The following is a 23085-nucleotide window of genomic DNA, read 5'->3' on the forward strand; positions in this document are numbered from 1 at the left end:
GAACCACAAGACAATCAGCGAGGCGTCACCGTTTCATGGTGAATATCCCACCCACTCGCACGAAGCGCTTCGCTTCAAGCTTCCTTGCGCGAACTGCTAGGGAGTGGAACTCCTTGCCGGAGTCTGTGTTTCCTGATGAGTATAACCTGGGTGTCTTCAAGGCCCGAGTGAATAGGTTGCTTATGGGCAGACGTGCTTCATCGTAGGCCGCATCATCACTTACCATTAGGCGAGATAGCGGCCAAACGTCGGCCCATATAAAATAAAAAAAATAAAATAAACGTCACCCAAAGGTTTGACTGAGGTCCATCTTGGGTAAAGGAAAAATTTTTTTATATGACTTAAATAGAAAAGTTTTTTTTTTAATTCCACGTACTTTTACGAGGTGTATATTATCACATATCTCCAGCTTTTATGGTGCTTTTCCACCAGATATATGCCATGTAGAGATGTGAAGATGTAATAGCTAAGTTGTGAAACTATGTGACCGTTTCCAGCTATACTTAGCTATGTAGAAGCGTGGAAGATGCCCAGCTCGAGTATGCGATGTATCGATAGAAGGGAAGCCTATAACTCGCATTCGTAACATGAGTCTTTCCACATAAAAAAACAGCTTTGCTGAGTCCGTTTTCACTCGTGCTAAGCTATGTGTACCAAAGAATTTGATTGATAGAAGCATCCTCGCTTCCACGGCAACGTAGCATAGCACATCTTTTGTGGGAAAGCATCATTATGGTTTGAATTATCCATAATAATTGTCTTAATTTCGGAACAATATAATAGAGTAGAAACACATAAATATTGATTATATAAAGATATATAAAGATTGACTGCCTCGGTGGCCCAGTGGTTGCAAGTGCGACTACTGGGCAAGGGGTCTCGGGTTCGATTCCCGGGTCGGGCGAAGTATTATTGGGCTTTTTTCGGTTTTTCGAAAATTTCTCAGTAGTAGCACGGAGTCTGGAAATGTGCCCGGTATATGGCAATAGGCTCACCACCTATTACTTACAACATAAATTGTGAAAAGTGGGTGTACACAGTGGCATTACGTGTCATAATGTGCACCTCTGCCTACCCCTTCGGGGATTAAAGGCGTGACGATATGTATGTAAATACATAAATATTAAGTTGCAAGAAAACAGTATTTAGCATTTACAGACAAAACAAAACTAAGCAATGATAGGAACAACTGGTTATAACAAAGAAAAAAAACAACGAAAAATAAAGATTTTTATGAAAGTGTATTTCATCTTTTACATTAAGCTAGAGACTACAGTGCATATTCTTATACTATAATTATCTATATCTATAATATAATATAAAAATCTTAAAACTAAACATGATAAATTCATTGATTTAATACTTAGGCCCTGATCCACAATTTTCTAGATAATTTTACTCCAGTAAGATGTTTAGGAACTAAAAATATGATAAACATTATATATTAACTTTTGATGCTACGTTTGCAATTGATCTGTGGACTACCTAGCGGGTTACCGGAGCTCCGGCTCGAAAAACAGAAGTAGGAACGGGGTGGTTTTTAGTCAGTAAGAGTCTGATACTTCCTCTCGTCTCGCCTAAGGCGGGAGAAGGCATTGGATGATTGCCCCCCTCCCCCTTCCAAAACACGTTTGCATTGGTCGAGTATGACAGTAGAGTAATAGCGAATATCAGTTTTTAAATAAGAAAATAATAAGTCACTACATAGGGAAGTTAGACATGATTCTAAATTCAGTGTAAAATACTAAGAATTCCTATAACACTAGCGACTTCGTACGCACAAATAGGTGTTTACCGTTCTTTTAGGAAGTTAGGAAAATCCTTCCTAAGTACTCCCCTACCACTCTCCAAGGAACAAACAATGCTAAGTTTCAACTTCATAGTCATTACTGAAGTTTATAAGATAACAAAAGAGTAACCATGGGTAATGCAACACTCGCACTTTCCACCACTTATGTTATGAACTTAAAAATCGTAATAGCTTAATTATTATGTTTTTCAGGCTTACGCACGTAAATGTTTGACGAGCAAGTCGATTAGTTTCAAGCCATGCTAGAACGCTGCTCATGAATATGAAATGAAACCAGTCGAGTTCCTCGTCAAACAATTATGTGAATAGAAAAACATAATAATTAATTTAGTAAGTATTACGAAAGTTACAATATAAGCATCGTAAAAGCTTGGTTTCGCTTTCAATATGTCTCGATCGTAAAACATTACAAATGTTTAAAAACAAATCAAATTAAAGACGAAAAATAAAACAAAGAAATGCTTAACGAGTGTTAAGCGTTTAAATGTTAGATTTCGTGATAGAAATGTTTTGTCTCTTTCATTCCCTTAGTAAACATTCGATGAGGAAACAAGACGAAGGTATTTGAAGAGTTTATTATCATCACCATCATTGCCAGCCATTAAAAGGGTTCACTAGTGAGCAAAGGCCTCTTCTCACATAGAGAAGGGTTGAGCATTAATCACCAGACTTGCTCAAGGCGATTTGAAATATTTTGAAATGTTTAAGTTGGATACAATATAAAACTAAGCATGATTTCTCACACTTGAGTTAGTAGGGGTTTATACACCGATAGTCAAAGAGCTACTCAATTTATGTGATAATAATATTGAGAGCCTATTTCTAAGCATGGGCCACAAACTCAAATGTTATCAGCACCGAATTTTTGGTCCCTGTCAAAAACATCCAATATTTTACAAAAATATTTCTCAACATATTTCAAACAATGTTCTAAAGTTCTAATTAATAACCAAATACAACTTTTGTAAGAACAAATTTGATTATAAATATGAGTTAAAGTAAAATCCACACTATGTCAACGTACATAAAGTTCTTTTTAAGGATACCTATTTAGTATTACAGAAAAGTGATCTTAAACTTCTAACAGATTTTATGAGAAATTGTGTCTTATGTGTTAAGTCATAGAGGTGATTTTGTAAACGTATAAATTAGCCAATTATTGTCGAATCAGGTTTAATAGAGATTTAATGACGTTACGGTCATTTTCAAGGCAACTAAGTCTTATCCGTTGTGGTGTAAGCAGTTGTGTTAGACTTTTAACGATTTTTCTCCAAAATCATAATTTCAAATAGACTTTATTACTGTTGTCAGACGATAAAAATTAAAATCTACTTTTGTTGCCCCGGGAACTAAAGCAGATCTCGAATTCGTTAAAGGCGACTACATCCACTACTGAACGTAAGCCGCTTTTAAGAGAAAGCTAAATCCTTAAACTTGGCAAGCCGCTAGGAGATCGCAGTTAAAAATTACAGTTTTAAGACATAAAGTTATAAAGTGCCAAAATTCTAACACCTCTGCTTACACCACAAATCTACAACCACAAACTATTCAATAGAAACGGACCCAACTAACTAAATTAAACAACGAGACCCATACAATACAACTTTTTTTTTAAATACCACTGAAATTACTTCTCGCTAAAACTAAAACACTACAATAACAGCCAAGATGCTAGAGACTAACAAAAAGTAACATCAGTGTCAAACAAAAATGTACTTTAACAAATTGCATTGAAATTTGATTTTTAATTGACAATCAATAAAGCTGACTGCCAAACTGAATAGAGCTTAGTAGTATTGTTATAAGGTTGCAAATGTCTCGTTGAGTAGGAGTTAGTGTTTATAACCTCATGCGCATCTTGTCTGGTTGGGAGACGAGTCCGTAGGCGTCGAGGTGAGCGTAGAGGGCCGCCACGTACTCTTTGGGGTGCTTCGTGTAGTGCTGGACGTGGGGTGACCGGTCCCAGCACTTCCAGGTGCACTGGAATCAAACAGAAACGTCGGTGTAAATAAAAATTAATCATCATAATTAATCGCGACAGGCCCAGAAGGAGATGGCGGGACGAAGTTAAAACCTATGTCAAGGATTCGCCGCAAAAAACTTTAAACAGAGAGGAATGGAAGGATGGTAGTCAGGCCTTTGCCCTGCAGTGGGACGATCATGACTGAAATCTAAATCTAATCATAATCAACAGCTCTTGACAATAGGGTAGATGACTAATTTTCATTTTAATGTCCGTCTTGTAGATTATTTTAAAATATTAGACACGTATTTTTTATTTTCTTACGGAAACAAATATTTGCGAAGATATATCGATTTGAAATATCGCGTGACGTCACTTTAGAGTACGTTTTATACTAAAAAGTGACGTAGTTAGCTCCCACTCCTAAGCTTTGATTCGTTTTATCTAAGTATTGTTATCTTATATGACAAAATAAAAAAATACGTGTCTAATATTTTTTAATTACCTATCTGACGGGCTAATTAGATTTTTAAATTTCATACCCCATCATCATCCCTATTCACAGCTGTTTTTGTAGGGAAACATACAATGACTTCTCCCGCCTTGGGTGACGGAGTGTCAGACTCTTATTGACTACTGTTGCTTCGATTGCCCGGTAACGTCTCTTCACGCTCTCATGACCACTGTGGTACGCATCGCATGTAGGCATTGCTGATGATGCGGTTCGTATGATGCGGATCAGTGGACGCAGTTGTATGAGTTTCTATACTAAAAACTAAAATCCGTTGTGTGCGATGCGTACGATGCGGGCCTGTAGAGCCTTAATGAGATTACTGGAGACCAAAATCTCCCCTATTCCCAACTTCCCCGAAGGCCGGCAACGCACTTGTATTACTTCTGGTGTTGCGTGTGTCCATGGACAGCGTCGAGTGCTCACCAATTTTACCATCAGGGGGCCTACTCTGCTATTAGGATTGTGTCAGAATGGTCGATCATTGAGCAGGGCAAGAGGGATGGAGCTATACAACCTACATAGCTCCGTCCCTCTTGCACTGCTCAGTGATCGACCATTCTGACGACAATTGTAATAGCAGACTAAGGCCCCAGGTGATCCATCTGATCGTTTGCCATCCTTAAAAAAGGGATGAGGTCTTACCTTCATTCCCATTTTGACCCAGCTGTCGTGCACGCTGCGATTGCTGCGCTCAGCTCCGACGGGATCGCTGCGAGAGAGTAGGAAGAGGGCGGGCGCGTGGCACAGGTTCGTGTGGAACAGCTGCGAGGATCTGATGTAGTGGGACGTGGCGGCTTCGTGGAACGTCTTCATGTGGTATCTGGAAACAGGACATTGTTATGAATTAAGGTTACATTTCTCCCAGTAGGGCTGATGCCTGATCCGGAGCTGCGGACTACCTAGCGGGTTTACCGGGGCTCCGGCTCGAGAAGCAGGAGAAGGAACGGGGTGGTTTTTAGTCAGTAAGAGTCTGACACTCCCTCTCGCCTTGCCCAAGGCCGGAGAAGTCATTGGATGATTTTCCCCCCTCAAAAAAAAAGGTTACATTTCTCATCACCGTACATGTGTCAGTTTATCACCATTGTGTGGCAGAGCTATGCTTCGGCACCTATGGGCCGCCTCCAACGGAATGATACCACGGCCTTACAGAAAACTGAGGTGAAACAAAGCCTACGTTGTGTTTCGTTTTGCGATTGCTTACCGTCAGGTGATCCGTTTGCTCGTTTATAACATAACATAATATTACTTATTTATAATAAAAATTATATTATAGATCTATTTAGTAGTATTTAAGTCTAATGATTATTATATCAAAAGTATATTAGAAGAAAAATAAAGCTATAAAAAAAACCCCCGACAAAAAACTTAATTTTCCTTTAAAAAGTAAAAAATAATAAAAGAAACTTAATCTTAAAGTACCTAAAAATGTACTAATAATTCTAAAAAAATACGTCGCGTGGGGGACCGCTCCTAATTATTTCTTACTTATCTAATTTGTTCATAAGTATCACATGCTTGGTGTTAACATTAAAGTAAATTGATGTTTAAGTACTTAATATACCTAACGCAGAAAATAGAAATATAGCGGCGCGGGCGGCGGTGTGCAGTCCGTATTCATGCGGTCCCCCAACGCGACATATTTTTTTTTAGAATTATTAGTACATTTTTAGGACTTTAAGATTAAGTTTTTTTATTATTTTTTACTTTTTAAAGGAAAATTAAGTTTTTTGTCGGGGGTTTTTTAAATTTTTAATTTAATTTTTTATTTTATACTTTTTAAGGTAGGTTAGGTTAAGTTAGGCTTAGTATAAAATTAAAAATTTTATATTTTTGTTATTACATTTTTAATTTAATTTTTATTTTTTTTAAATATTTTTTTTTTTTTTTTTTAATTTTTTATTTACTTTTTTATTTTTGTTAATACGAAAAAATAATATCTTTCAATATATTCTTTCAGTGCGGTTTAATTTGAGACCCTATCCCAGTATATTTGCAGACCTTCAGCTACTCTCCCCACTTTCACCGCCCATAACTTTAAAACGGCTCAACCGATTTTCATCAAACATGTCTAAGAACACTCGCACATAAGTCCCCTTTCATACGAAAAAAACTAAATTGAAATCACTGCATCCGTTCAGGAGTTATGATGCCACAGACAACAGACAGACAGACAACAGAACGTCAAACTTATAACACCCCTCTTTTTGCGTCGGGGGTTAAAAAGAAACCAATTTTTAAAAATAAATCAACTTAAATTTATGAAAATAGTTGTACCATACATGACATACATTTTTACAGGGAAAGAGCAGGTGTAAAGGAAAACAACCTAATTACTTTTTAATCATGGTTAATTAATAATGTCTGGCATTGAAAATATATCTGATAAAGGTGCAGTTTAATCCGGTATTGCTTAAGATACTTTGTTGACTTTGGAAAATATACTACACTAACATATTACTGCGGTTATTCTCTCTTGTTTAGTTTGTAAAGACCGTAACCTATTTTTAGATAGCCATTTTAATAAACGTAAAAAAAAAAATAATTGAAATTGAACTGTAATTTGCAGCAGACTTGAAACAAAGTAATTCTTATAATTTTATTGTAACTTTCTTGAGACATACTAAATTAATTATTATGTTATCGGCTTACTCACGTAATTGTTTGACGAGGAACTCACTAAATGCTAGAGGCTCATTTCAGTAGTAGCGCGACAATCGCTGCGTCGTGTGCTCATGAATATATAGAGCCTCTAGCATGGCTCGAAACTAGTCGAGTTCCTCGTCAATAAATTACGTGAGTAAGCCGATAACATATTAATTAATAAAGTAATTCTTCATCACTTGTGTTTTTAGATTATTTTTTCTTCACAAACTGGTTTTGTAGTCCATTAATTGTGACGCTGTATTGTCTTTATATTGTTCTCACATATAAATACAACAGGTAAAGGCTCAAATAATAATGTACTTATCAGAGAGTTTGTAAAAAAACATTTTTCATAAAAGAGTAACGATGGAGTTTCTTACTCGTTCTTCGCTATTCCAAGCTACATTTTGGAACAATTACCTAGCTTCACTGAAAGAGAGACAGACGGACAATTCAAAAATTTCTAATTAAGAATTAATTAAAATATGTAAATTGTTATTTTTGTCCACAGTAGGAATTTTTGGAAATGAGAAACATAGATGTGCAATTAATTTGAGCTATGTGCTGTAGTTTCAACTGTAGGTTGGTAGGTTGGCAGTTACTCAGTCACTAGTAACGGAAGAGTTTCATATTATTATAATGAATAGATATTATTACGATAACTTGTCCATTTGTAAACGTTGTTATCTACAGAAAATGGAACATACAATGTATTTGAACTAATTACTCTGATAGAATTAGTCGTCTGTCTGGGATTGATAACGTTTTAATGTAGATACATATCTACTAAGGTACGTTTGTTCACTGTAAACTAAAACGAGGAGTGTACAAAATGCCTCGTTGGTCCAGTGGTCGCAACTGCGACTGGTTTTGGGTTCGATCCCCGGGTCGGGCAAAGTACTGGTGAACTTTTTTCGGCTTTTTGAAAAATTTTCAGTAGTAGCACGAAGTCTGGAATTGTGCCCGGTATATGGCAATAGGCTCACCACCTATTACATGGGACTCGATATTTCGGATCATTAGCTTGGGCAACGGTCAATGAAATAAACGTGTTTTCAAACACGTGTGGCCTTGGAATGAAATCGGCTGATACGCCATTATTAGGTATCTATCTAATGTTTAAAACATTTATCTATTATTTGCGATTACATTTAAAACGTATCTATATCAGAATTATAGAACTACATACTTGGCAAATAGATTTTTCGGAGGGAGAGGTATAGGTTTATCAGAGCGCTGCTCCAACTATCAGTTTTTATGACACCCGCGAGAAGAATGGGGATAGTTAATTGAAAGAAAGAAAGAAAAAAACCGTCTACTACGCCACGACACACAAGTGGGTGAGAACACAGGAACAGCATAAAATTAAATGCCCAACTTAATGGCGATTTGACAAAATATGTACATACTTTCTACTATATCTTAAGACATGGCTAAACTAATAATAACTTAAGCAAAGATGTGATCGTCAATACTATGTAAGAACTACATAAATACATATAACGCGATCTATTTGGACTTTGACCCGGTTTGACCCGCCAATCGCCACGGAAAAGTACCTACAGTGCTTAGTAACCATATAGATTTAATCTTTCATATCACATCGTTTTACTTTATTATCTTTAGTGAAACAAAAACTTAAGCTGCGTTGTCCGGTGTTTTGAAAACTCTTTAAGTGAGTCAACCTCTGAAACTACTGAATAGATTTCAAAAGAATACCTATAATATGTAGTTTTGATAACTAGTTTTAGTAATTTATTTAAGTTTATACTCGTAATTCGTTTGATCAAGTCAATCTTTACAAAAACTCTTGTAAAATTTTAGTATTTTTTTTTAAACGTTGCCCCTTACTAATATTTTCTCCTCTGTCGTGGTTGCGTTTACAAGTTGACATGACACCCAGACCCGAAACGACAAAGAGTTGCTCCGTGCGGGAATCGAACCCGCTACACGTTACACGGCAGCCAGTTGCTTAGCCACCGCGCCAACCGTGCAGTCATAAGTAGTAATAATAATAATTTAAAAATGCATACAGAAATAATCTTTAATATCTATGTCATTTGTAGGTCACGCAGGTGATAATCGCGTGGAATATTTTATTTATCAAATTACATAATCTTAAATTTTTGTGAATGTGCACACGTGTGCATGTCGTGGCAATATCTCTTATTCGTCATATCTTTGTACATACGTCATTTGTTATTATGTTTTGTTTTCTAAAGAGCAGGAAGGGTGTTAAGCTACCTACGGCTTTTTCTTTTTTTTTTATTTTGATTGGACAAACCGCCACTACCTCCCATACCGCTGCAACTCCTGTAAGCCAGGATCTACAGTAGATACAACCATGAAAACACCGAAACACTAAAGTCCGGCGCGTCTCAGGGACATGAATGACTGTCTTGGATCCCGCAACGAAATAAATCAGAAGAAATTTTTACTTATATACAAGATATAACACAGTAGCCGGTCACCCATCCTGCCTTAACCATTGAAATAAACAAGGTACTTACTCCATGTATGCTCGTAGTGTCTTCTGCATGATCTGGTTCTTGGGGAAGACAGCTGCAGGAACACCGATGGTGATCTCACTGATGTCCGCTGCCGAGTCCCAAACCTGGGCCACTACTCTGTCCATTACTGGTTGGTATCTGAGGATGAAAAGATAATGAATTAATTAAGTTTAACGGCTAACTACCGTACTTAGTCATTTAATGATTACTTAACGCAGTCCTGAGCGATTGTTTTCGATACAAAATTGCTACTAAGGGATAGTTAAAGTAAATAGTTTAAAAATAATTAAAGTTAAAATATTAAATGTCTCTGAGTGCGGCCGTTATCCTCGTAACTGTTTGACGAGTTAACTCGACTAGTTACAAGTCACACTGGGGGCTCATATTCACGATATTCGGCGTTCCGATAAACTTGATTTTTTTTTAACCCGCCTGTCAAGCGTGGAGATTATGGCAAACCCCTATTATGTAGAGGAGGCCTATACGTCTGCAGACCTACTTGTAACACAAGAAAGTATACTGTTGGACTATAGCAGTAGTAACACAGAATACTACAGAAGCACCACTCCACGAAACATCTAGTTGAAATAGCGACTGTATTTACTAAGCACCAAAGTAGCTCGTCCGGTCCCGAAATCGTAGGCACTTATAGTTGTAGGTACGGCCGAGTGGGGGCCAACAGGGACCCTGGTAATAGTAGCAGTGCGAGATCAGTGCGAGAGGGACGGAGCTATACAACCTACATAGCTCCGTCCCTCTCGCACTGCTCAGTGATCGACCATTCTGACACAATTGTAATAGCAGACTAAGGCCCCAGCAGTGGACTTCCATGTGATATTAATAATAGTAATTCGTTAACAATACAAGCAAACTCACTGTTCCTTATTCTTCATGACGTGGGCGCAGACTTCCCCCCACATGTATCCTCCGACAGAGAAGCCATGCACAACCAACGGGTGCTCATTGTCGTTCATAGCCATGAACTTAATCAGATCTCCAGCCACCAACTGCAAGATAAAACCGTCTTTAAAACTAAGCCATTTAAAGTGCATTATTGTAGTCATTGGTTTGTGTTCTATGATTTGTTTGAATTTTAACCTTATTGTATAGGAACTAATGTTTAAAATGAGTTGCTAAAAGTAAAAACCATGTCACATTTTCAATATCAACTTTATGACTATAGATATAAAGAACAAAAAGCATTGCTTCACAATCTTTTACAGAATATTCAATAATCAACCGTATCTACTTAGTGTTAAGGTTGAATATTCTATACCTGGGTTCCTTTGACTGGCCACATGAGCTGCCATGGCGTGCAGGCTACGGAGACCACGTCGAACCCTTGCTCCAAGTACAGCGTGGCGTATTTCATCACGTGCTTCTGTCTCGCCAGGAGCCAGTTAATCATTATACACAGAGGTCTCTCGATGGGTTTGTCCAGCCTGGTGACAATGAGAAAATATTAACCGTTAAAGATTTAGTATTTAGTGTGATATCACCGGAGTGATACCACGGCCTCACAGAAAACCGACGTGAAACAACGCATGCGTTGTGTTTCGTTGTTTGAGTGAGGTTACCGGAGGCCCAATTACTCCCTTCTTAATCTTCCCAATCCCCATCAACCCTTAAATTCCTAACCCCTAAAACGCCTCTGGTGTTTCAAGTGTCCTTGAGCGGCGGCGATTGCTTACCATCAGGTGATCAGTCTGCTCGATGAACTACATCGCGAAGGCAAGACTGTAATGCTATATAGTCTATCTACATCCTCTATAGGATCAATATAGGACAGGATTTAGAAAATGTGGAAAATATTCTCATATCAAGTTATCATAGCAAGCCACAAAATATTATTCGGTCTCCACACTTTTATTATAATAATGAAAACAAATTATTTGGTGTCCTATAAACCTGAAAACTCTTCAACGATTCTTCTTGTAAGATGTGACAAAGATATATAAACGAATACGATCAAATTGCAGCGGCCAGCCAACTGGTCAATAACGCGTGCGTTTCCCATTTAACCTTCCATTAGCTAAACAAGCGAATTGACTCAATAGGTGATGCCCATTCTGAGGATCTCCGCCATTTTGATCAGTCCAAAGAGTTCGTGTTTTGAATGTTGGGCATTTTCTCCCATTCCTAAACATTTTTTTAACTTTGCCCCCACATTAGGATTTTCTTATGTTGTGGGTGCGTTTACAATCATACAACTTCATATACACATCACATCCAGACCCGAAACAACAATTTCGGTCTTCGATATAGAAAGTCGGAAATCGAACCCGCTACACGATGCTAGCAAATTATCTACATATTTAAAAAAAGGAAGGATAAGCAGATAGAGCCCCAATACTTCCTCCCCAATCCCTAAATCCCTAAAAGGTCGGCAATCCACTTGTAACTCTAGTGGTGTTGCAGTTTTCCATGGGCGGTGCCGATTGCTTAATATCAGAAGGTTGTAAATTATTTTTGTTTTTTTGCGTCATGGTCGATACCGAATTAAAGTTCCCACCATATCCAGATTCCAACTTAGTAGAATGAAGTAGCGACCGTAGCTAGCTAGCAACAAAATAATAACACTAATTGAAGAACAAGACGTAATGATGACGAGATTGTACGTAACATGGTAACAGATCACCAGACCAGTCGTCAAATCGACCCACTTCCCCGATTGGCTCCGGATTCAACACGATACAAATAGAGGGTAATTATATCACACGAGTGTACCAATAGAATTGCGTAACGTTTGACAAATGGCGTCACGTGACGTCTGCATTGCGAACTGAGAATATCTTTAAATTAGACCTAGTTGGCCCGTAATGGAGTTTTTACAATTTATAACTTTTGATATGAAATTCAACTTTCTGAAGATTTTAACAGTCTTAGGAACAATTTGCTTTTAAATATCTGGCTGCAAAACTTGATGGAATTAACCAGAAACCTTCTCCTATTACTACCCGTTTAGTTGTTTAGTTCATAAAGAGACACGTTTGAATCTCTCATCTTTTCAAGGAATCATCTGCAATCATTTGCAATCATCGGAATCACCTTCCCCATCCCTCTTCCACAAATCTCCCAATACTCAATCCTCAAAAGGACATGTAACTTCTATAGTGTGGCGGGTATCCATGAAAGGCGTCGATTGCTTACCATAGTGTTTCTGTTTGTGACAATTCTAGATTTTCATTAAGCAGTGTACTTACTTCATGGTAGCCGGATCTGCTTTGAGCTTGATCTTGTCGTTGCTGATGTACTGTATATTCTTGGTGATGTCCTGCGTATGCGCGTTGCGGTCCAGCGCAACCATAGCCACGGGGGCGCATGATAACAGCGGCCGGAACGACTGGGGACAAATAACATTGTACTGTATTCAGAAGCATACAGGGTACATTTTGGATTGAATTATTGTAAAGAGTTGGACTTCTAAATCTAAGTTTTCTTTTGTTTCAGCATGCACGGAACCATTAATTACAATGTCTGTAGGAGTTTGTTTTACGCTGAACGAGAGTGTATTCGGCCCTCTGATTGGTCGGCGCGAATTTAAACAACCAACAAGAACGTTGGAATTGCTCTCGTTTCAAACTCATATTAAGGATCTTGAAGAAGATCTGCGTCCGTGAAGTAAGCATTCAGAGAGAGTGTTTTAAGTCAGGAATTATTTCAAATTAAATTGTTAAGAGAATACTTAGAAATTGAGTTATATTTAGGCACGTAAATAAATATTACATACAATTGGGTAGCTTAGACGATTATAAAATTAATGAATCAACATTATTTTTAAGGAAAACAGGTGCATACATCGGTTTTTAGTCATCAATTACTTATATCAAAATATAAGTTTTTTTTTTGTAATTGCTACTAGATGTGACTCATTGATTAGTTTCTAATCACGTGTTTGTATTATGCCTAGCATTGAATTATATTTATAAACTTATCTTTATGTGATTGTACACACGTATTGATAACAATGGCCTTTCCCAAAACTGGCAAAACAAATAATAATCTAAATTAGATTTTATTTCCAGGACACGTGTTCAAGTAACTGACGATTTATTTTGTAAGTCGTCAGGAAACTATATTTAAATTAATTCAAATAGGTACATTTTAAATTAAGGACGCGACCGTGCACAGGTTGGTCTATCACATTAAAAGGATTTATTTGGTAACTAAACTGTTTATAAAGTCACTGGACTTTATTACCTACGAACTAAATTCCTAAACATTAGACAAGTATAACGAAGTATTCTACATGGATATTAATACCTCAGTATAACAACAATCATTATTTTTTATGCGAACTTTTTTAACTTGAAACGGGTCATAAACCGCTTTACAGTCCCTAAATTTTAAATGATCGATTTTCTAATATTGAAACACTATACAATGGGCTCTATGGTTATGTATAATGTATGTGCGCGTATAAGTCATGAATAGCGGCACCAAATAATAAGACCCTTTTTTGCTATGGGAAAATAAAAAAGATATCATCCAGTAAGGCCACTAGTTACCTCTGATTATTTATTTTAAAACTTAGTACATACAACAGGATAGAGAATTCTATCAGAACTAGTATAAACTGGTTTAGAATAGGTACAACCTGCGTAATATAAACATTTCCAATTATACAGGTACTGTAGGTAATTGGTTTCATAACTGGCAGTACAACAACGGAGCTCAAGTTCAATGTCAGTCGAGTCAACGGCTCGGCCAAGTGCGAGACGGGTGGCAAAAAAAGGTATGATTGTCGGTAGAAATTATGTAACCGGCTTGTTTATGGAGGGTTTTAAGGTTTAATGAGACAACATAAAGGTTTTAACTGTGCATAAGTACCATATCTATCTACATATATATTTTTAGGATCTTGACAGGCCAAGGCTGGTGGAAAAAAACTCTAAAAGATTTCGAGTACGAAATGAAACTACCAATCGAAGTATAATTTGGTTGTTTTCCGAATTTTATCGCGGAAGTATGTAAAAAAAAAACAGACAAAAAGAAAGAGATGTCGTCGTCTACCCGATATTTTTGAGCGGGGAAAATCATCTAATGACTTCTCCTTTTTCCGCTTCCTTCTCCGCCTTGGGTGAGGCGAGAGGGAGTGTCAGACTCTTACTGACTAAAAGCCACCCCATTCCTACTCCTGCTTTGAGCCGGAGCCCCGGTAACCTGTTACGTTATCCGCAGCTCCGGATCGGGCATCTGTATAGCGCTTTCGATATCTATTCAACCCTAAAACAAACGTCCGAATCTCCAATTCTGACTACAATTTTCATTTATTTCTTAATTATTTTCATTACATATAGGTATTTGAATTACGTATTTCCCAATTCTCATAGATTGTTTTACAATCAATCTTATTTTGCGACTTATCTGCGAATGGACATAAAATCTCTTTACACTTGTGATAATGGTATGATGTGATACCTAAAATAGATATAACCGGTTAAGTTATTGTGATATCAATTTATACTCTCTTATCTATGACATATATCGTCTGATGATGCATGACGAATATAGGACTGTTTACTTTTGTATCTTACCGTCATTCTTTCAACATAGAACTAGTAGAAAGTCGGCCCACTATCCCTACAGAGTGGACTTCCCTTGGGTGCGAACGAAACATTTCGAATCCACGTTCCTAATCCGTGCAGCCAGGGAATGAAACAATCTGCCGGCTTCTATTTTTCCTGAGAAATACAACCCGGGTCTTTTCAAGGACAGAGTGAATAGGTACTTTCTAAGTCTGTGTGCTCCATCTTCGGCCACATCTTCGCTTCGCCGTCCTGGCAGTAAGCGGGTTGGTGGTCTAACGCAGATATATTAACATATAAAAAATAGGTACAAAAGTAAACTATCAGTCTTTGGTTAAAAATGGAGTGAAGTGTTTCACATAATGAAGAGACAGAAGATCTAAACGTGCCTTATCGAAGGCGCTCATAAATCATTCATTACTTAAATAGGTATCGACCAATCGACAATTCATTGTTGAAGCTCGTTTATGTATCATCTATGCAACGCGTGTATACCACGTGTTTTGTGTTCTCTACTACATGTCCTACTGACGTCAGCGAAAATCTACCTTTATTAGAATATAATGCATACAAAAATGTTACCTCGCCTTTTAGCAATTAGGTTTGAAATGAAATCAAGATAGTACATTCTCAGATTGGTTAGGAATAATACAATAAAAGACAGAGAGTGAGATAGAGAAAAAAATATATGTTGTATAGTCATGTTTTTACAATAAATCTATTCTAGAAGATAAGTGGATATTAGAATTTAGAAGATTGTCTTTTGAAAGGGTGTGGTCTGGTCAATACGGAAATTTATAAATGCTTGAACCTTGTTGACCTAATTACACGAACATGTCCTAAAAGAACTAAATCTCTATTATCAATACCTCAGCTGAATACAAGCAATATTCTTTATTTAATAAAACTCGTATAAAACTAGCTAACGGTACACTGCAAGAACCAGTTACTAGTTTTATTAATAAGGTACGCAAGCAACTCAGTATTGGTTCTCAACAACAATAATTTACAGGCAACAATGAGCAAATCATCTGAAGTGCGCGTGCCTGCTGATTGGCTACAAATGATGATAGCTAAATAACATTGGCAGTTTCCACGCGACCGTAGAGAACAACCGTTGATTGTTTTGAATCACCAAGACAAGACCATGAATATGGATGATTGTTACTATCAAATAAATTACGTACGATTTTAGTCACGTGAGGACAAAGGTCATCTTTATGTAACATCGTGCGTGGCTAACTTTCATAAAGAAAATCGCAGGTTTATAAAAGTTTAGTTTCTAATAAGATGATTCTAAGCCCCTTTATCGGTGCTGAAAGTGTGCCACCGGGGTGGTTTTAGTGAGGTAAAAATCCCACACTCCCTTGTCTTTCTCCCCAAAAGCTAGGCGCCTTTTGAAAGTGGTTTTGAAGGCCGTGATAAAAAAAAGGTCTATAAAAGTTGTCGATAGGTCCACTGTCCCACTTTCTATGGGGAAGAGAAAGAGAAAAGATAGAAGATTTTATAATGATCGTTATCCAAGAAGCTTTAAGTGTGATGAACTGGTGATGGTGCTGTTGAATAGTCCTTTAACTATTCCTACTCTGCCTGCGAGTATCGTAAGTTGTTATTCAGCGGACTAAGGAACAGACAGAGTCCGGATAGCAACGCTCTTTGATAAACGTGAGATCCTGACAGAAGAGATCTATTATGCTCAGCGCCTGCTGAGAACTAATAATAGGCAGTCTTTTTGCCCAAATCTTGTAAGTGAATAAATTGCAGTATAACTAAAGCTGCCCACTAAACAGAGAATAGGTAACGGAACTGCTATTTTTAGTAGGTAACGTTCAACATTTGCAATGAAATGTTTGGCAACTGCGTTGTTTGTGCACGGTGTAAAAACAGTTCCTGTTTACTCCTGCTAGCCTAGTACAATAATATTGTCATTGTTATAAAATACGATTTCAGACAATAATATCGTCAATACACGATGACACATGTATTACATCTATTATTGCCCATCTGTATACATTGGTCTACTATAAGATTAAGTTTGACATTTGAAGCGAGCAAAATATCCAAGAGTTGAGTTGGTTATTAAGTTAGTGTTTATAGAATAAGGCATCAAATGAGCTAACAGATGAACATTTACACCCCAGGGGCCTTAGTCTGCTATTACAATTGTGTCAGAATGGTCGATCACTGAGCAGTGCAAGAGGGACGGAGCTATGTAGGTTGTATAGCTCCATCCCTCTTACAAGTGCGTTACTGGTCGTTTAGGGACTAGAGATTTAGAATTTGGGGATTAAGAGGTTGGGGATGGGGGTGAGGAAGGACTGAGCCTTGGTATTGGGGAAAGTAAAAACTGTAACTCTAACCTTAGCTCTTTGGAAAATCTGGCGTGATGTTCTTAGACTAGATTCGTCTCTCATTGACCATGAGTGACCATGAAAGTTCAAAAATGAAATAGTACGTAATATAAATAGCTCGCAGTGCAACAATGTAGTGCTAGAGACTGAATGACGTTTATAGACATCTTTCGATACAAATAACTAGAATGGCGCCAAGCAAACACTAGCTTAGCATGTGGACGAACATATTATCGAGATAGCAACAACCTAAGTAAAGCTGAAGAGATTTTGTTGGACAATCTGTAAACTGTTGCTGTTTTGAAAAAACTATCTATATTTTTATTTGATTTTTGTATGCATTATCTAGAGGAAGAATTTTCTCACGCCTACCTTATCAAGGATCTACCTTTAGAAAATGTAGCAAATAGTTACATTATATTAACGTACTTGTATTAAAACATAACCTATCGAAAACAACCTTGAACAAATCAAGTGCAAACACATTTTTCTAGTACAATATCCAGTAACCTATTTCATAAACAACGTAAAACGCAGTACGCACTCAATGGTGCGCCAGCGCATTGCATAGCCACGTGATCGTGACGCCCATACATTAGTTGCCAAGTGCAGATTATACGGAACTTGGTTATGCGACGTATCGTTCACACTTCCATGTTAGTGTAGGTCCTGTATGCAGAGGATATGGGACCTAGTCATGAGAGTCATAACTCTCCTTTTTCTTTGGCTTCAATAGTGCAGTCTGTAGTTGAGTTAATTACGTAATACGATTTTGAGGTTAAAATCGCGGTGTTGTGACGTATTCTAGTTATCAAATAGGAATTTTCCTAAAATCCGATAGATTTTTTTTTAGCGTTGATAAGTCTGCGTTTCGCCTTCAACCCGCTTTCTGCCAGAACGGCGAAGCGAAAATGTGGCTGAAGATGGAGCACACAGACTTAGAAAGTACCTATTCACTCTGACCTTGAAGAGACCCGGGTCGTATTTCTCAGGAAAAATTGAAGCCGGCAGATTGTTCTATTCCCTGGCTGCACGAATTAGGAAAATACTTTAGGAACCAGTTCGGACTATAATTATAAATACTTTCTGTGAAACGAACGGAGGGTTCTTACAATCAGCAGTTCGATGCACAAAAGTCTAATATTGTAAGCGTCCAAAGTCCACAGCTGGATGCATTTACGTAATAGTCACATTCGATAGTACTTATCACTTAATAAATAAATACATTATTATTATGTATGAACTATGTATAAAGAACACGTATTATAGTGATTGCATATTTATCCGATAATACTTCTTCCTTTTGAATGCATTTTATACATATCGATTATATTCGATAAATGCAACTAACAATAAAAATATTTGCATAACGTGACGAGATGTTATATCAATTGTTTATGGATGAAAAATATTGAGAAGCTTTATGAAATTTCAAGTTCAATTTTTACCTATGGTCTAGAGAAACTCAAGAGTCGCTCAGCAGCACATGGTGGAGAGAAGTTTATTTGGGATTTCATTAAGCATCAAAATCCTTCGCGGTCGAACGGTCAGATCCGAAACAGAGGTACCGACATAGCTCTCAAAATCTGCAGGCTGAAGTGGCTATGGGCAGGTCACGGTTCTCGAAGGACTGATAGCCGATGGGCCAGGGAAGTACTAGTTTAATTTCGAAGATCGAAGTGATCTCGATCGCGGTCCGCCGTGTTATTGGTTGTGAAAAGAATCTTAACCAATGACGGGCGATAATACGACCGAGCTCACTTCGAAAGTTGGAATAGACAGTGGAGGAAGTCCTCCGGCCGACGATAATGAAGTAACAAATAGTACTCACCGTCTTTCCATTACTTCTCAGCCCAATTTTGCCATGGTTTACAGCTAAAGATACTGCATTCTTTAAGGCACTCATTTTAAGAATTACCTGTAAAGACAAACATACATTAATCGCAGAAGATGAAAAATCATAAATTCTATTTCCTGAGGATATAAGAATCAATTTAGCTTGACCTTGATTTCGTCGCAAGTAGATTTTTTTTTATTTACAGTTTGATTGAAAATACCTAAATCATAAATAAAATGGTATTCAGACGTTGAGTAACGAGTTGTGCATCCCTATTGAAAGACAATTTATGACTGGAACATTGTAATTTTATTGTCTGTCTGAAAAGTGAGCAATTTTGGTTAATTTGACGCATTTGCTTAGTAGTTTTAAAGTAACTTATTGTCTGGAATAAACGTACAATATACATATCTAACATGCGATGCCCATTACATTTTCAAGTGTCGAAGAGCAATACCACAGGCAATGGCCACGAATGGGCTGGTTCGACCAGAGTGATACCACGGCCTCAAAGAAAACTCGACGTGAAACAATGAATTTAAATTCTTAACCCCCAAAACGCCGGCAACGCACTTGTAACGCCTCTGGTGTTTTAAGTGCCCATGGGTGGCGGTGATTGCTTACCATCCATAAAAAAAAATCAGTTCATGCATATAAAGCTTTGATATACGCGATGGACATATGTAGGTTTATTTTTATACCATCGCTAAGGTATAAACTCCACGCAGCACACGGACTAATGAACACTATTACATTTTCATTTAGTCCTAAAGTCTAGGTTCTTTTTCTATTTGTTCTAAAACCTACTGAGCCAATGTAACACGTGCCTGCAAGTGGCCAATTGTTTTTATTGGTGATACGTAACGTTTTGAGATCAGGGTCACGGGTTCGATACCCTCGCGGGGACAACTAAATAGCTACCGCCGAGCTTCGGCACCGGCTTTGTCCGGTATTGTGTAAGGCAGTAATAGCAATTTATAGTACACAAACTATAAATTGCACATATAATTATGTAGCCATATTTTCTACCTTTTTATAGCAACATTATTTAAAATTATGGTAACTTCGGTTTCCAAACTCCTGCAATTGTAAGATGGGATTTATAGCAAACCCCCCTTAGCTCTTTCATGTTACTGTATATTCCTCACAAGTTATTTACATACGAATGGTTATCATCTCAATATGCCTGAAAAACATGGAAAGAATTTCTTACTAAAAATTGCCTTCAAATTAGTCTCAGTGCTATAACTTGTTTGGGAACTAAATTAATGTATGTGTGTGTCCAGTCGGAGACATGATATGTACTTTTACGTCAATATCAATATCACGCCTTTTATCCCCCAAGGGGTAGGCAGAGGAGCACATACCGGCACGTAATGAGCTATACAACAATGTACACCCACTTTTTACGGTTTGTGTTAAAGTCCCATGTAATAGCTGGTGAGCCTATTGATAACCTTTGTACTTTAAGATAATAGTATTAACTATATCATTAGAATGGTCCAATGACATTACATTCATAATGTTATATTTACAAATTGGTATGCGGATTCAAAGTCCACAATCTATAAATATTGTGATCTGAAAGTCCTCTAGATAAGGATTACACTTTGAACGCTACTTAGTGATATAATACTGGGTAATATCACTGATATTCTCTATGTGGTAAGTAGAAATGGGTCACGAAATCTGTACTATACTAATGTAAAAGCTAAAAAAATTACCTGTTTGTTCGAACATGCTAATCTTTGGAACTACTGGTTCGAATTTAATAATTTTTTTGTGGTGGATAGACTATTTATTGAGAAAGGCTATAGGATAGGCTATTAACACATCACACCATGATTAATAGGAACCATTTATCAGGTGAACTGGCGCAGTAGCAGCCCATTTTATTTAAAAAGGAAATTGTAACAAAACCTTTCATTATAATTAGGAAGTTAACCTGCATAGTCATTTGAATGAAATTAGGTGAGTGTTTTTATTTACAATTATAATGAATAATGCTTTCAGAGTGAAACAATCAGCATTACATGGCACATTGATCTATGGCCTCTGGGCTCTGGCGCAACTAACATACTAATTTCTGTTACCACATAGAATGGATTATATATCAAACATAAACTTAAAATTGTACATGTTGTAAACAGAACACTCCTGAAAAATACTACAACATTTTTTTGTTTGTATATTTACAATTTAATGGTTTTGTTTTCGTGTTATTCATGCAGCAGCAGCCCTAAGTAATTATTATTTCATAAAATAAACAATGAATTCTTTTTTAAGGTTGTATAAGGTTTAGAAAGAACTGTGAATGTACTATGTAGGTATCAACAGCCACTTTTCACCAATTACAATATGTTTTGAGTCCTATGTAAAAGGAGGTGAGCCTGAAAAAGGTGTCATATACCATTTTTTTGCCAGTACATAATTTCATGGCAGACTTAGCTACACAATGATTTTCCTACATTTCATTCTTTAGGGACACAAAGTAACTAAACAAAGTCATCTGGCCTTGATAATATTACTCATAGCAAAGACAATACCTATTATTAATATTTATCATTAGATAACTGCTATTTAACTGTTACTATATTTAATGTCTTCTTAATAACATTTTAAGCAATTAGTTAGTTCCTAAAACAATGTTTATGACAATAGACATTACATTATTATTTTTATCTTTTGTCTAATGAGCTTAAATTATTATTAATTTGAAAGTGCAATACATTGTTACCTACCACATTATAATAGACAATAATGAATAGCAATATACTTTTTATTAAACCCTAATCTATTTTTTTTCTTAGAAAAAAACCTAAGGAACTCAATGGATGGTAATTTAATTTTTAAACAGACCACAAGACAATGGTATTCTGCTATTCATCCAATAAATACCTAAATCCTAGGTAGGTATTTTATGCTACATTAATGGCATAGAATTTGTAACAATAAATAATTTATAATATGTTAAACCAGATTCTATATACACTGCAACATTGTAGGGATAAGTTGATGCCAAATACAAAATCTAATGGGTATACATTTAAATATAATTAGGTTCAAGGCTGACATAGATTACGTATTTAGATAGTAACCGTCCATGAAATAGAGAGTTAATTATTTAATAATTACCATGTATCATTGCACAAAGAATAAATTACTTGGTGGAGTTCATGAATATTTTATGTGCTCCACTTTCAGAGTTAATTAAGGTTTAAACACATAGCTTCATACAATTATTAATGGAAAATTATCCGAAAAATTGTAGACAAAAATCCACATTTGTTTACCTACCCGTAATCGTAAGTTATGACACAAAAATAAATAAATACGGCGAGAATTTTAACTAAAACGCATCTCTAAACTACTGGGGCCATATTAGTTAACGAGTTAAAATTTCCTTTCGTGCCGGCGAGTATACGGTGCACAAAGTAGATACTGCAGAACTTTGTACAAACAGTTAGGTCTAATAAATAAGTAAACACGCTAACTTACCGGTTTAATTTAAAAAGTGTTTAACTAAAAATGTAATATTTGCAACGGAATGAAACTGAGAGAAACTACACGACGGAACTGAGGTAACACTGCACTCACTAAAATTTATTTTAATAAAAAGCAACAAACACGCACGCTCCCGATGCGTGATTTGACGACTTGACGTGCGTGACAAACACGTTAACACGAAGTGCGGACAGATAAAAAAAATATAAATTCTATTTTACAGCTGGCATCTGACATCCTTCCTAAATACAATAAAATTATAAGATAAAAATAAATAAATGTGTCTTGCAAATAAACTTTTATCATCTTTTATACTTCTATATTTCACAACACTTGAATATTTTAAATCCAGACAGCATCACAGAGTCACAACTTTCTAAATAAAAACCGTAAAAGAATAATTTCTGAACGATTGCTAAAACGTT

General features: G+C 36.7%; 1 protein-coding gene across 1 annotated transcript; it reads right to left on the bottom strand.

Annotated features, from left to right (window-relative positions):
- Positions 1–1222: 1222 nt before the first annotated feature.
- LOC118271337 (uncharacterized) lies at positions 1223–22826 on the bottom strand. The gene is made up of 8 exons (XM_035587393.2): positions 22655–22826; positions 19151–19237; positions 12644–12783; positions 10717–10882; positions 10317–10447; positions 9441–9578; positions 4930–5107; positions 1223–3790 (listed from the first exon to the last, which is right to left on the bottom strand). The coding sequence occupies exons 2-8, from the start codon at positions 19223–19225 to the stop codon at positions 3650–3652; spliced, it is 969 nt and encodes a 322-aa protein (XP_035443286.1). The 5' UTR covers positions 19226–19237; positions 22655–22826; the 3' UTR covers positions 1223–3649.
- Between the last annotated feature and the right edge of the window lie 259 nt (positions 22827–23085).

This window comes from Spodoptera frugiperda, chromosome 9 (assembly GCF_023101765.2).
Source record: "Spodoptera frugiperda isolate SF20-4 chromosome 9, AGI-APGP_CSIRO_Sfru_2.0, whole genome shotgun sequence".
Taxonomy (NCBI): Eukaryota; Metazoa; Arthropoda; class Insecta; order Lepidoptera; family Noctuidae; genus Spodoptera; species Spodoptera frugiperda.